Source organism: Takifugu flavidus, chromosome 9 (genome assembly GCF_003711565.1).
Source record: "Takifugu flavidus isolate HTHZ2018 chromosome 9, ASM371156v2, whole genome shotgun sequence".
Classification (NCBI taxonomy): domain Eukaryota; kingdom Metazoa; phylum Chordata; class Actinopteri; order Tetraodontiformes; family Tetraodontidae; genus Takifugu; species Takifugu flavidus.
The window spans coordinates 12,232,044-12,247,159 of record NC_079528.1 but is presented as its reverse complement, the minus strand read 5'-3'; the positions used below and the strand labels follow the sequence as shown (position 1 = coordinate 12,247,159).

At 46.2% G+C, this 15,116-nt stretch overlaps 1 protein-coding gene across 9 annotated transcripts in view; it reads left to right on the top strand.

Annotated features, from left to right (window-relative positions):
* The window catches only part of dlg3 (discs, large homolog 3 (Drosophila)), a 53,856-nt gene that overhangs the window by 32,996 nt on the left and 5,744 nt on the right, over positions 1-15,116 (top strand). For 4 of the 9 annotated variants that reach the window (XM_057042624.1, XM_057042626.1, XM_057042628.1 and 1 more), the window contains 10 exons: positions 10-179; positions 261-397; positions 1,311-1,456; positions 2,204-2,365; positions 3,125-3,250; positions 7,627-7,783; positions 8,320-8,422; positions 13,232-13,346; positions 14,369-14,545; positions 14,632-14,707. In XM_057042624.1, coding sequence (XP_056898604.1) covers positions 10-179; positions 261-397; positions 1,311-1,456; positions 2,204-2,365; positions 3,125-3,250; positions 7,627-7,783; positions 8,320-8,422; positions 13,232-13,346; positions 14,369-14,545; positions 14,632-14,707 — 1,369 coding nt within the window. The remainder of the gene's footprint in view (positions 1-9; positions 180-260; positions 398-1,310; positions 1,457-2,203; positions 2,366-3,124; positions 3,251-7,626; positions 7,784-8,319; positions 8,423-13,231; positions 13,347-14,368; positions 14,546-14,631; positions 14,708-15,116) is intronic. The other 5 variants (XM_057042629.1, XM_057042631.1, XM_057042630.1 and 2 more) reach the window with 2 other exon arrangements.

Genomic DNA, 15,116 nt, shown 5'->3' with positions numbered 1-15,116 from the left:
TCCCTACAGGGTGAATGACTGTGTGCTGCGTGTGAATGACGTGGACGTGTCCGAGGTGGTACATAGCCGGGCAGTGGAGGCCCTAAAGGAGGCGGGGCCAGTGGTGCGCCTGCTGGTCCGACGGAGGCAGGCCCCACCCGAGACCATTTTGGAGGTTAACTTGCTAAAAGGGCCCAAAGGTCAGGAGAACCAGCAATATAGGCATTACATCAGAAATTCGTGAACATATTGACCATGTGATGTGTTTATTTCTCAAACAGGGCTTGGATTCAGCATCGCCGGAGGGATTGGAAACCAACATATCCCAGGAGACAACAGCATTTATATTACCAAGATCATTGAAGGAGGAGCTGCCCAGAAAGATGGACGGCTGCAGACCGGAGACCGCTTGCTAGCTGTACGTGTACAATTTTGTCTCAAATCAGATTAAAAGAAACACATTCCCTGTTGGCATGTTACGCAATAATTCTATTAGTTATTTGTAATTAATACAAACATCCTCTGTGTTCTTCGAACCATGGTAATGAAAAATCATTCTAATATTAAATGTTGCATTGTCACTTGATAGTAAAAAGAAATTACAAATTGCTACTCCATCCACAAGTCACTCGAGGCAAAACGTCAAATCATTAAAATAACATAATAAATTCTGAGCATATTTACCTGTTACTGAGCAAAAAAGGCTATGCCAAGGTCTTATCCAATGCAGGGCTCGGGGAAGAAATGATGCTGTGCTTAATAAATTTGGAAAATATGACCGTTCCATCACGGAAGGCTTAGAAGGACACAATTACTTCTCAATCCATGACTGAAATAAACTGTAATTTTTCCAGCATTCGCGTTCCATAAACTAAACCGAGAAAAACAAAAAACCCAAATCATCGATGAAACAAAAGATGTTTACCCACAACACATCCCACACCCCAGATCCACACATTTGTTCGACATTGCTGTAAAAACTTTTCCAGACAGCAGAAACTGTTTAGGAGTAATTGTACAGAGTGCATCAAATGTATCCACAATGACACACTCCAGGTACTAACCATTTACATTGTCTGTGCTCAGAAACCTTTGATGGGCAGCTTATTTTTGGACTATTTCAACCTCCACCTACTGTTTTGACCTGTGTTAAAAGACCGACTTCTCATGCTTCTATTGAAATGCACAGAAAGCTCATCATGCCCTCAAGCTATGATTCACTGTTGTGTTGGCTGGTGTGATGTCTGCTTTGTCACAGTGCAGCAAAGGCACAGTGTTCAGATGAACGTTTTTTTCCTCCCATTCTCTTCACAAACACTCATCACTTGCAGGTGAACAACATCATACTACAGGACGTGCGTCATGAGGAGGCAGTGGCTGCTCTGAAGAACACCTCTGATATGGTTTATCTGAAGGTGGCCAAACCAGGACCAGTACATCTCAATGACATGTACGCCCCTCCAGACTACTCCAGCAGTACGTATCTACCTCTTGGTGGTTTGTCGCTCTTTCATCGTGGTTCACGAGCAGCCAGGTCTGGTGAGGGTCCACGTTTCTTTTACATGAATGTTTTACTCAGGGAACCGTTTCTTTTTCTCTGTAAGATCTGTTTGGTGAGCCAGCAGTGTTGAACTAAAACTGCTATGCCCACACACCCACATAGTGAGGGTAGTGAAGGCTTGCAGCACACATACATACACTCGCAACCACACGCACACACCACAAACAATCCTATCCACAGCAACAACAAGCACAGTTTTCTGCCTCCCACTGAGCGTGGATGGTTTCTCACATCCCACCTGCTCATGAGAGCCCACATTCTTGAGCTCATATTTCCACAGAACAGAGATTTAGTGTTTGGTTTGGTGTGGCTTTGGGTAAATGAACCTGGTTTAAGCAATACAGTGATGCCAATCCGCCCAACTCCTATGAAGGGTTACCCACTCAGCTACCTGTATTCTTGGCATTTATTTTTCCTTTTTATGCATTAGGTAAGAGGGTTAATAGACAATGTAAAAGCACTATATATTTTATTAACTCTTTTGTTAGTGTTTGTGTGTAAGGGTTCACACAAAGACGCTCTTTCTCAAACATAATTTCCACAGTTAATATCACTGATTTACTTATTAAATTAAAAGTAATTTCTACAATCTGAGAATGTAGCTATTAAGGTTAACTTTTGGTCATGCACGTGTTGTAATCATTCTCCTTTTCCCTCTATTGGCCTGGCCCTCCCTCCAGCCTTCCCCACCATGGTAGACAACCATGTCAGCCACAACTACTTGGGCGCGATGGAGCCCAAGCCAGTGTATCCGCCTCCGCAAGTCACCCCGTCCAGGTACTCGCCAGTTCCCCGCCACATGCTGGGGGAGGAAGACTTCACGAGGTAGGTTCAAGGCTGCTTCCTCCACAACAGATCCTCCTCCCATACATTCTACTCATATTAACTACCTGCCATCATTATTTGTAGCACACATAACATTCCTGGAGTAAAGTTGCAGTCTTGTATTGAGTAGTTTAAAGTTTGTTGAAGGACTAGATCGGAAGAAATGGTCTTTCTTTCCTACTTTCTTGCTGCTGGCATTTTGTTGAAGTTTTATAGACGATGTCACGGATTTCTTCAACTATACATTCACCTACAGCGGTTTGAATCAATCCTATTAGGCTCATTATGAGCAAAAAACAATGCTGCTTGCTGTTTTCAGCACATCGGGGGTCTGGTGGTGTACTCTTTTGTGGACTGTGGTTGTGGTGGCTGTGTGTTGACCAGAGAGAGAGCCTTTGTCACTTCTCGTACTTGTTATGACTGCTATTTAACCTCTAACCTCCCATCCAAGTCTGGATCAGAAGTAGCATTCATAGCGGCTTGATTAGAGTTTCCCACGAGGCCTTGCGTCATCTTAACCCACAGCTCTGGGGAGGAGGCTGTATTCTTCTTGTGTGTGTGTGTAAGTGTGTGTGCATGCGGGCAGTTACGCGTGTCACGGAATGAATGTGTAGGTTAAATGTTTGTTTTGTGCTTCTGTTATGTCCTTGTTCTATCTGTCCACATGAATTGTCCGTGCTGTGTCACATCTATGTCGGTGTGTGTGCTTTATGTGTCCTACACTCTGTCCCGTTCACTGTGATTCCTGTACCCCCACAGCAGGGCTGAACCTATTTACAGTGTCATCCACAAACCTGGGGACAGCAAGGTGCCCCAGGCCCTCTACAGAGGCTTCTGTCCTTCCCCTGCTCCCTTGTGCCAAGGTCCACTCCCCTTCTCTGGCAGGTATTAACCTAGTCCGTCACATCTTACTCAGCTAACCCTCTTCTGTCTATCGCAACATCTGGCACCAGACAGAGACAGAGGCCACCTTCTTCAGTGGCGTAGCACCATATTTGCGTGCAGTATTACACCAGACTGAGTAAAGTTGGCAATGGACAGAAGAGCAGGAGAAGAAAGGGTCAGAGCGCACTACAGGTTGATAGTGCTAATACTCCAGAAACTAGTTCCTCTCTCATTCACTTTTTTGTTTGCGTGTAAATGGTCCACGACTCATGCCTGTTGCTTTTTGTGTTTGTGTTTCTTTGAGCCTGTTGCTGCCGTTGGTGTTTGTCTGACATACTCGCCGAGACTTTTCTGATCTCAGATGAATGGTCCCAGGAAACTACAAACGTTCATAGAAACATTGGCCGTCCATCTGGGAAGTTTTAGAATAGATAACATTTTCAACAGTTCTTGCTCCAATAACATGAATGAAAGAGCCTCGGTCTCCCACAAGGTGCCGTGTTCCATCTGTCAGGAGGCCTCGGTGAATCTCAGGCCTTGATACATTTACTGCTGGTTATTAACGATAACCAAGCGCTCTTTATAGTGATTCTGTTAGTTTGGCATCGCTAAGTTTGCAACGGGGGCACTTTCTTGCTACTTTTTGGTTTTGTGGAACAGTTTTTTATGCCCCATAACTTGTAATCAACACCTCATATCGTTTCTAATATCTATCACTTTGTCTCTGTGTGAGAGAGCAAAGTGAAAAAGTGTTAGTGAAGTGTCAATTTGGTTGTATTTTAAATAAAATAGCATTGATGTATGTATATCAATACAAACAATTAGGTTTTCTCGATTGTGAAGAGAGTTTAAGCTGGATCCGCCACAGGACAGCTGACCAGTAGCAGCACACACTCCCGCAGCTGTCAAAATTCATCTTCACTAGGGGAAAACTAGGCCATGCGTTCAGGTCTGACCCCTCCCCAAACCCTTGCTGCCATCTCTGGATGCACACATATGCACACAAAAACACACACATACACGCGTGCACGAAAACTGTGTTTCTTGGGACCTCTGCTAAGAATTTGCTAACGCACATAAATGTATGTGCTTCAAAAAACAAAGCACAGATGCATGTTTGCGGGTGGATGTCCTATACATTATCGTTGCATGAGAACATACTGTGTCCGTGTGTGTTTGTACATATCAAGTCTGCTGTTCAATCTGCAAGAAAAAAGCGTTTGGAAGGCACTGCGGCTGACGTGACTCCACCGCTCCATCAGACTGATGGGCAGACTTCACTTTCTTGCCCCAACAGCTTTTACATGGGTCCCATATGGAGAGGTTTTTCTTTTTTTTACATGGTTGCTGTAGTAAGCATGGGCTTCTGCAGAAGAGCTGCAGTCTGGCTTCCAGGAGTGAGTCAGAGTGTGTATCAGTCCTTTTCCCATCTGCACACGCTCCTCAGCATTATCACCTCTTGCACATTCCCCATCACCCCCTGCACCCTTCTCCAGCTGATATTACCTATTTCTAATGAAATATCAGCACTGCTTGTTTGCACCTTTTTCTCTCCACACAATATGAGATGAAGCCTGTGTTGTGTAAGCGCGTGTGCGGTCGTGACAAGCGTGTCTTATCGCCGAATACGCAACTAGGTACAGCTCTCACATGTACGCAGCAACGCCTGCTACCAGGTTGTTTTGTTCAGACCAGGCTTGTGTATTTTATTAGCTGCGTCTTTGACTGGTCAAATCTGAGCCTCAGTCATACCAGGGAACGTTTTGACATCTAAAAGCAGCAAATTGGAATTAAAAATAAACACAGAAGATTGTCCTAAGTCCTTGGTTTATGTCTTCATCCATCATTCGTTTTATTTTTAGGTTTACCAGATGTATGAGATAATCTGAGCTATCGTTCACATTAGCTGTGAATGAATGTCATATTAGAAGGAGAAGGTGGAGGCGGGCACCGTGGATGAATGTTAACCTCTAAAATGAAGCAGAGAAATAGCAACATCTCACATATGTTAAATGACGTGATCCTTTCAAGGGAAGGGAGCTGAAAAGTGCCGCAGGAAGCGGCGTCTGTGGAAAATGGCGTCCATCTGCAGTGCCCACCATTACTCAGCCGAGCAGAGCCAATTACTGCGCTGGATCCAGGGCAGAACGGCCCGCTGATCCTGACAATCCAGATATCTGTGCTGAGGGAGAATTTGAGAAGATTTGCAGGAGAAATGGACGAGAATGCGGAAGCGGTTTTTAACGCTGCAAGGCTGTTTACATTCCTGGCTTGGATGAAAAGGCAAAAGGAGGAGTGAGGTCTTGTGACAGGGAGGGGCGACTTGATTCTTGCATTCACAAATGTTGGACTCAGTCCCTCTTTCTCTGAAAATGGGAGCAAAAATAATTTTCCAGTGAGGAAATTCTGTTTCCTGCATGCAGCCGTGTCGCTATCCATAGAAGTCAAATGAAAGCGCTTCATTTGGCGAACGTGACTTCACGAGTGCATCTGTTTCTGTACACTCTTGACAAATTTACAAAGAGGTTCTGGGAAGCTGTCTGCGTATTGTCCAGAGGGCCCAGCTGACAGACAAGAATGTTACTGTGATGTATTGGTGAGCGACAACAGAGCAGAGGCACCCAGCAAGCTGTGTGAAAAAGATCATACTTGGGTAACCTCCTGTTTGGCTCTGCACTCGAGTTCTGGTGCGTTTGATGTAATGCAGTTCTACGTGATCCAAATGTGAGTAAAGGGTGTTTTTGGCTTCTCCCTGCAGGATTGAATGAGGATTATTTTCACGTAAGCATTAGGGTTAAGTGTTAAGTCCTGCTTTGCTGGTGACGATGGGGGTATAGAGCATCGGTGACAGCCGACGGAGACGCTGGCTCCCATCACAGGAAGGAATGACACTGGGAACATAAAGCCCTTCTCTCAGTGGAATACCAAATGGGAAGAGGAGGTCGAGGAGTTAACTCTGAGTTGAGCCATGTGCAGCAGCCACCATGTTCACAGTCAATATCTCAGCGTCCATGTCGCTAGTGAGGAGCCTGCCTGAACGCACTGTTAGGAGGTTTAATTTCAGAAGCAGGAGCCAGATCCCAAGGTAACCATGGTGATTTGTGTGCCTCTTCGAGCTGTGATGCAACAACTCAAGATGGAAAGCAAGGTTATTTTAAGCCTGACTCCTCTCAAAGCATTTTGGCATATTTAAAGTCCATTGGCCACTTGCAGTTTCTTTCCGTTTACTTTTTCTATCTCTAGTCCACAAAAGAATTGATAAAAAGATATGATAATATAATCATTTTGGCTGATCACATTTGAAATATTTTCTTGGCTTTTGCCATGGAGATTGTCACATTTATAGTACTGTAGTTTCTGTGCTCTGGGTTCATTTCAATTGAACGGTTACACAATCGAGCTAAACTTTGTGAAGCTTTTCTGTAAACACCATTTCGGTATGCAGGACTTCAACGTTCTGAATTACTTGAGGGGAACAAATTAAGAACTTTTCCAGGTCATCGTGGGTATGAGTTTGGTTTTCTGGAATGCTACATATGCTTCAATTGGAAGGAAAATCCTGTATACTCAGCAGTAAATCTGAGAGCAACCATTTGGGTCTGTTGACCGCAGTCTGAGCCCAGCAAGGACTCCTAATGGGAACCATGCAGTGATGTGTGTGTGACTGTGCAGATGTGCACGCATGAATGTGTGTTTATGTGGGCGTTTGAGTGGCGAATATACCGTATGTGATAAGACGACTGTTAAACTTCCTAAAATGTGCACGTGTGCCCTCAAAGAGCTTTGCTGAACCACCGCAGCGGTTTGGCTCCTCTTGATTGTTAATATCTAAACAGTGTGAACAGGCTGCTGGAGGCAGAGTCATAATGACTAAAGCTAAAGTTTCAGCAGGCGAGTGGCGTGCACCTCCATACGTGTTTAAAGCTCATCATTTTACCTTTGGTTGCTTAAGGTATATAGACAATGTGTATTGTCCTCCATCTTTTACAGCCATTCCATCAGTGGTACACTTGTTGCCTCTGCCAAGGAGGTAAAGTGACAGCTAGAGGGGTTTTTGTCAGTCTGTCTGCCTGTTAGAAAAATAACTCGCCATCTCGCCTCTGGAATCCAGAGGAACTTTGACCTTTGATCTTCCAGAAATCAAAGCCGAGGGGCTTCGATCATAGAGCAACCTATTTTGTTATGAAACCTTCTATTACTCCTGCCTGTATATGTGTAATATGTTATATATTTGAACACTGAGCGCCTTTTACAGGTTCTCCATACTGACTCAACTTTGTTTATACTCGATCTTTCAGGTTTGGCAACATCTCTGCCTACTTCTCCCATAATCCCTGTCCTGTCCTTCACCCTGAAACTGTCGCTGTCTTTGGCAGGGAACCAAGGAAGGTGTTGCTGCACAAGGGCTCCACAGGCCTGGGCTTCAACATTGTCGGTGGCGAGGATGGAGAAGGCATCTTCGTCTCCTTCATCTTGGCAGGTGGGCCAGCCGACCTGAGCGGCGAGCTGAGGAGGGGCGACCGGATACTGTCGGTCAGTATCTTAATCTCAGACCTTTCTGTCATTAAAAATGCAAAAGCTTCCAGTTTGTCAGCTGTTGGGGATTTTCTGCCAGCTCCTGCGGTCAGAATAGTGCTATAGAGGAACTAAAGGTGGTCTGATGTTTACAAAGCCAGCTAACTTTTGCTCTGCTGAAATGTCCTTGAACAGGACATTAAGTCAATAGCAACTCCAACCGTGCATGCACTTTGCTAGGAAGAAACATGCAAGATCCCGTAATTATTTACAGAATTTCTCTCCTGTATTTCAACATCGCATCGTCTCAAATACTGTAAATATCAGCTTAATGCAATGTGGCGTGCTATGTCAAATGATGCGGAAGTGAAAAAAATAAGTTGCTCTGAGTTTATACCCACGAGCTAAAATGAAGCCATCAACCTTGTGGATTAGCTTCATCCACTTAGAGTTGTTTCCTCTGCAGATCTACATAATTATACAAGTGGTCCATCTCTGGGATTTAATTTAGACCTTCTTGATGTAACATGTCTCAACTGCATGATTTGTTGCAGGTGAATGGTGTCAATCTAAGGAACGCTACACACGAGCAGGCGGCTGCAGCCCTTAAGAGAGCAGGACAGACTGTCACTATCATAGCCCAGTACAGACCCGAAGGTAAGGCAGCGCTGAATAATACTACTGAATAATACTATGAAAGTGCACTTCCTGGTGTGTCACAATGGCCGCGAGATTCGGTTTTTGTAGCTGTCGTCACTGTCAGTCATATCATAATTTCATGGGTTGCTGTATTTTAGAATAAAAGTGAAAATACTGAGGTAACGTTACATAAAGGTTAGCCTTGTTAAAGCGTCGCTCCTCTACTCCTCCGGTGCCTGGTATGATGCAGCATCTCTTATCCAATACACTTCAGTGTTACTGTAGGAGGTGACCCTGTTGTCAGATTGCTAATTGCTAAAATGCTCATAGTGGATCTATCCACACGGATAACTTTTATTTCTGATGGTTCCAGAGGGTCAGAGGGAGTAAATGGCCTCTTTATAATGGGACAGCAAAGTGGGGCAGCATGGTGATTCAGAGTGTCCGGTTCTGTGTGGAAGGCTGCACATTCTTTCCACAGTCCAAAAACATGCAGGCTGAGTTGAATAGAGGTTAAGGTGCCTCTCGGTATTAGCGAATAATGTGTTTCCTCTGATGCACCATTGATTTGCAGTGCAGTGTGTGTTCTTTTTTCCAGTATCTGCTGGAAAATACTCCAGCATTAGGACAAAGTGGCGGCGAACACAAGATGAATTATGTAAACAACCATCACCCTGCCATGCACTTCTCTTTATGACATTTATCAGATGCGCTGCACTCTTCCCCGACTCTGAGAAAACCACTAAATGTGCGACTGTTCTTTTAAGGAAAGGTACTGTCATGTTGCATTATGGGAAACGTTCGGTTCTGTAGTTCGGAGCCTGGCTGTGTGGAAGTCCCGAAACGCTCTGCTGCTTTGTTTTAAAGTTAGTATCAAGCTCTGAATGTAAATAGCTGTGTATTGTTGTGGCGAAGCGTCACATCGCTGCGTGGGCGGCGTGCGTGCGTGCGTGTGTTTGTGTGACAGTGGATTGGCGTTAGCATGGATTCATGTTCCGGGGCGGCGCTGGAGCGTCGAGCCTACAGCGAGGCGGCAAACCGAGCTCCTTCCCTCTTCAAACCCCAGTGAGCAGCGGCCGTCCCGGGACTTAAACCGGACAGCATGTCCGGCACAGACTAACCACAAACTGCGGAGGTCCCCTTTCAGTGCGACGCCAGCGGAGGGGGGGTTAAAAGTGACGGGAAAAGAAAAGCGAAAACAAGTTTTATCCGTCCGCCGGGCTACACGGTTGGGGGATGGGCTCGAACACAACAGCGAGGAACCGCATGAAGTACTCACTAATGGCTGAATGAAGAAAGTACCGGCAGAGAGTTTAATCGCCACGGCTCCGTTTAATCTGAGGTGAGGTGTGGAAGGAATTACGCGGAAAATGCCGACAACCCAGAAGTGTCTTTCCGTCGGAGACCAAGGTTATCTGCTCCTGTAACCTGTCGCTCGGTCCTGTAATGTTGCTCTCGCATGTTTAAAATTAACCTTCCGTCTGGACCACCAAATGCACAAATATAATGCCTATATACTTTACATATATATAAATGATATATATCTACGGCGTAAAGTTGGGTAGACTGGCGTCAGAGGTCACGTGACAGCCACGTCCGAGTTTAATAAATGTGATTACTTCTGAGTATTTAACTGGAATTAGCATTTGTTCCATTTGTCCGGGTTAAATATGCAGCCGGAACGCGGCAGCCACATCAAACCCAGACCTGAGGCCTTCTCTCCATTATGTAACCGAAGCCTGTAGGTGAGCCCAGGTGTGGTCCAGCAGGTGTGTGCGTCAGCCAGTCGGTGGGCCTCTGAAACACTCACCTCGTTTATGAAGCTGATCTCAGCGCCTTGCATTAATAATCAACACCATTGTCATTATCAGCTTAGATTTTGATCCCGGCTTGTTTCCTGCTTGTGCTTGCGGCTCAGCGTAGTTGTTCTTATGTCATTAAACGGCACCACTTTGGTGGCGGTCTGAAAGACTGCCAGCACTTCTGATTGTGTTTCTGGAATTCGCTGCACCTCTTGATCTCTCAATAATGTTTTCATTACAACAGAAGGCATATTAGGAGCTTTAGATCCTGGCTCGACTATGAAAGGAATGTGGAGGGGTATAAGTTGTAGCATGCTTCCATCCTCTTTTCTTTTTCAGCCCAACGCCGGCCTCAGCTGTCCCAAAACTCCCAAGGTCACTGAAAGCCGAGCGGAGCGGGATCACTTAATCTAACTTGCCAGACAAAAGCAGGCACTAACGTCTGAATTAACGATTTCCCCGTGCTGCAGGATTCCTGGGGACGCTCCCGTCTTGTCCATACGAGCTGATGTTGTCTAGCCAGACCGATGGGGCAGCATCTTGAACGGCGTGAAGGGAAGCTTTGTTTGCCACGCCAGTCCCTGTTTTCAGCTCTGTGCCCCCTTTGTAACTCATTGAAGGACAGTTGTCTGACGGCGCGCAATGCTTAACTACGCTAAACACACATGGAAGCGCCTGGCAAATGATTGACTTCCTGGCAGTGCCTCCACTAGCAGCCTCCAAGGGTTGGTCAATTTCTGATCAAGGACCCCCCCACAGGAAAGGTGCCGATTGTGGCGAACGTGGGAGGCCGCGGCTCCAACAGAACACACAGGTTGCTGTTGGAGCTCCCCGAACTCTCAACTGCTCACTGAAGCATCACAAAGTCTTTAACTTGCATTCCACTGTAAGGAATGGAAGTGAGGGGGAGGGTTAACACAGGCTGCCCACCATCAAGGAGTGTAATTACACAAGGCTTTCCAGCATAAAATGGGTGGAGGTCAGCACAGGAAATGTCAAGTCGGTGTGCTTGAACCACAAGCGGGAGTTTGGGAAATGGTTAAGAGGAATTGCACCTTGGCGCTGCGTTATATTTTTGGGAAGATGGCGTGTGTATTACTGGCTCAACTGTCCCTGAGAATATAGCACACTCTCACATTACAAGTACACGCCGCTGTGTTGTATAACTGGATCAAAAGAGAAGAGAGCGTCCCCCTAAATAAAAGAGCTGTGTGACTAATGAGGGCACGCAGTGGGAGTGAGCGATACAGAACAGTCCCAGTTTCTATTAGCCGTCTTCTCTTCCTTTGGGTCACTCCTAAATATCTTGTCTAGCTCCCGTGTAATAAGTGCTTAAAGAGACGAGAGTTTTAACTTTAATGGTTGTGGGCTCTCGGCATTTAGAACCTGTGAGAGGAGGGAGCTTGTAATGAATAATTGATCTGAAATTGTGTTTAAAGGCAGCACTATTTAAGAATGTATCTTTACAGAACATGAGCCTTATGGATGTTTATGTAAAACCAACGGCGACGCGTACATTTTGGTCTCATCGCATGCAGGACCAGCACATTTTTTTGGATCTTTATTTAAAAAACAAAGTGGAGACATGTGGATGGTGTGTACAAAGCGTGCTCTGCCTTCATGGTAAACAAGGCGCGGCTGCGTGTTGTGGCTTAGCGTGATTCCCACCCTGAACCCCTACAGATCCTAAAAGCTGTTTTAACTTGAAGCCTTTACCCTGCTGCGCATGGGAGTATTTGGATTCTATTTCTGTGATTTAGGAACAAAATACAAGTGTTGAGCTATAAGAACAGGAGCTCAGCTTTACTGTCTATTCTATACATTGCTGTCTGTGTTTAGCGGCTTCTTTTGTGTCGAGTTTTCACAGATCCTCCATCTCTTGCTCCTAAATGCCAATCAGACCTGCTTGAATGCTGCTTCCGTGTGTGCTGGCCCTCCTTTAGGATGTTGCTCTTGGTTACAGGCAGTCATTTGGTGTCTGGTTACCTCACCTTGCAGCGTCACTGGTGTATTGTTGTTAACCGTGTCAGTACTGGCCAGTGCAGCGAGCGCTGGCACCGGGCCTACTGCAGGTTCTGTTGGCTCAGTCCCCTGCAGGGGGTCAGAATTCATCAGCCTGGAGCTTGTTTTTGCACCTGCCCAGAATTCTTGCACAGCTCGCTCCAAACTTTGATGAAGTGGCCTTTTGTAGATACGGCTGTTTGTTTTTCCAAGCTACTTGCCGGCCTGTTTGACAGTGTCTGGACTTAGATCTCTGGATGATCTTGTTCCACCAAAGTATTTCCAGCTATTGATGATTAAGCTGAAAGGTAGGACGGTGCAGTGAGTGTGATATATACTTTACAGGCTAATTATGACCACGAAGCGAGCTTGTATATATCTGTTACGATGCTTGTGTTCTTTATGACTTTGCTTTCTTTTGAAATATCCAAGTACACGACTCATTTTTGAGCTGCCGTCAGCGGCTCCTAAACCTGCTCTGTACAATCACGACTGACCTAACCTTCTTGTTTTTCCACCTGCATCTGCTGGTCTGTTTATCTATCCGTGCGCTGCGTGGCAGGGTGGCTTGGCTCGCTCCAGCACCCTGGGCACAGAGCACACTGTGCACAGCAGGCTAATGAGAGCATTCTTAATGAGGAGGTCCAGGTAGATTCATACATCATCCCTGGGCTTCTGAGCAGAGAACGGGTTTGTGCGGCTATGACAAATGGTCACGCGTTGGAAAATGTTGGAGGCCTTCCCTTTTTTAACCATGCTAAAGAGCTCACGTTGAACTTAATTAATCTGTATAATTAATTACCTGACAGGAGACATTACAGGATATGTTAGGCAGATATGTGATAAACCATCTGCTCCCGGGGTCATTAATCAGCCTATTTGCTGAACTTTCTATTCTCTCTGGCTCCGCGCAGCACTAACAGAAGCATGGTTCCCCAACAGAGGAGCATTAGAACGGCCCAGATGGGTGGTATAAGCCTGATGGCCTTCCTATAGCAATGACGTTGTTTTCATTCTGATGCAGAATACAGCCGCTTTGAGTCCAAGATCCACGACCTGAGGGAGCAGATGATGAACAGCAGCATGAGCTCCGGATCGGGCTCCCTGCGCACCAGTGAGAAACGCTCCCTCTACGTCAGGTAACGTCGGCGCTCGCACAATATGCACCGTCATGCTTGCACTCAAAGCTGAAGTCTGGAGTCAAAACAGCCATTTTTGCACCGTAAACATCTGTCAGCCTGTGAGGGTGGAATAAAGCATGAGCTCAGTGATGTCACTCCATATTCCAAATGTGCCTACATCACTAGTTCACCAGCGATGGACCTTAATCAGATATATCAAAGGGAGATGGGTGTTATCTCATTGGTCGGCTCTTATGGAAAAAAGGAGTGCTGACAGTTGTGAGTCATGGCTCCTGTGAGGAATGTAGAGCCCAGCCTGCTCGCCTCAGGTGACTAAGGCTGTAGACTTAGATAGCTAATGCTAATACGAGTCCCCCAGTCCAATCCCAGACATGTGACGGAATTAAGCCAATCAGAAGAGAACAGTGCTGTCACACCCAGTCAGACATGGGCCAACAAAGGGTTATTGCCACTGTTAATGGCGTCCAAAGGGGAGCGAGAAGTTGCTTCCAGCCAGTGTCGTTGCGGTTGTTTACTCATTGTTAGATGGAGGTTTTCAGTTGTTCTAAATACTCAGGCAAAAATGTTTAAGGGGAGGAAGTTTATTTCATGTCGGTCAAGCTGAGTTTAAACCCGTAGAGCAGGTTTGTGCAAAATCGCTGTGCCTGTCTGGCAAGATAACTGAAATAACAGCTCGAACCCGCAACGGAGGCTTGTTGGCGAAGGGTCCGTGTACGTCACGGTTCATTGTCGTTTCCATGTTTTGATGGGGACACTATGGTTTAAACCACATGCAGCATTTTTCTTTGCTGACGTCGGATAAGTTTGCTAATAGTTGACCTTAAACCTGTCTGTCACATCTTGTGGTGGTGTTGAGTAACTCGGAGGATAATAATGCAACTGTTTGTGGCTCATTACAGAAAACACCTGCCGGCATGTGGAAATCAGTTAGTTATGACTGAGACAAAAACAAGCTGTTGTCACTGATGTATAAGGAATTCAATAAAGACCTATTGAGGATATTTTCTGATTATTTTTAGAGCTCTGTTCGATTACGATCGAACGAGGGACAGCTGCCTGCCCAGCCAAGGCCTCAGCTTCTCTTATGGAGACATCCTGCACGTCATAAATGCTTCTGATGATGAGTGGTGGCAGGCGAGGCTCGTCACGCCTCACGGAGAGAGCGAGCAGATCGGGGTCATTCCCAGTAAGAAGAGGTGAGCTCGCCCTCGATCAGCAGCGCGCCGATGCCAGACAAAGCAGATCCCACCGTCCAGCCCTCTCACTGTTTTTGTTCCTGCAGAGTGGAAAAGAAGGAGCGGGCCCGGTTAAAAACTGTCAAGTTCCACGCACGGACAGGGATGATTGAATCTAACAGGGTAAGTGTAGCTGGCCAGCTGCTCCCTGCCCCCGTGCCAGAGAGATTGTCTTCTGAGCTGCTGCTGGGCTCCAGGGGAGGTGGCTCTCCCCACCCCCCCAAATTAGGAACGAGAGCAGCACCTGCTCAGCGAAGCAAACAGCCATATTACTTTATTGATCACTCAGAAATGCTGCAGAGGTGGGAGGTCGTTACGGCCTCCTCCTCCTCCCATGCACGTATCTGTCGAGGGGAAATCAGCTCTAAAGTTGCGCATGTGTCATCCACGATGGCAGCTGATTTCCTCTGATGAAACGGGCTCCTTTTAAACCCGGGGCAGCTTCCCTCATCGACGCTCTTCATTCCCATCCATTGCCAGCTTTTCGTGACCATTATCGGAGGTGTTGTTTTCTCGCATTTCATTGGTTTCC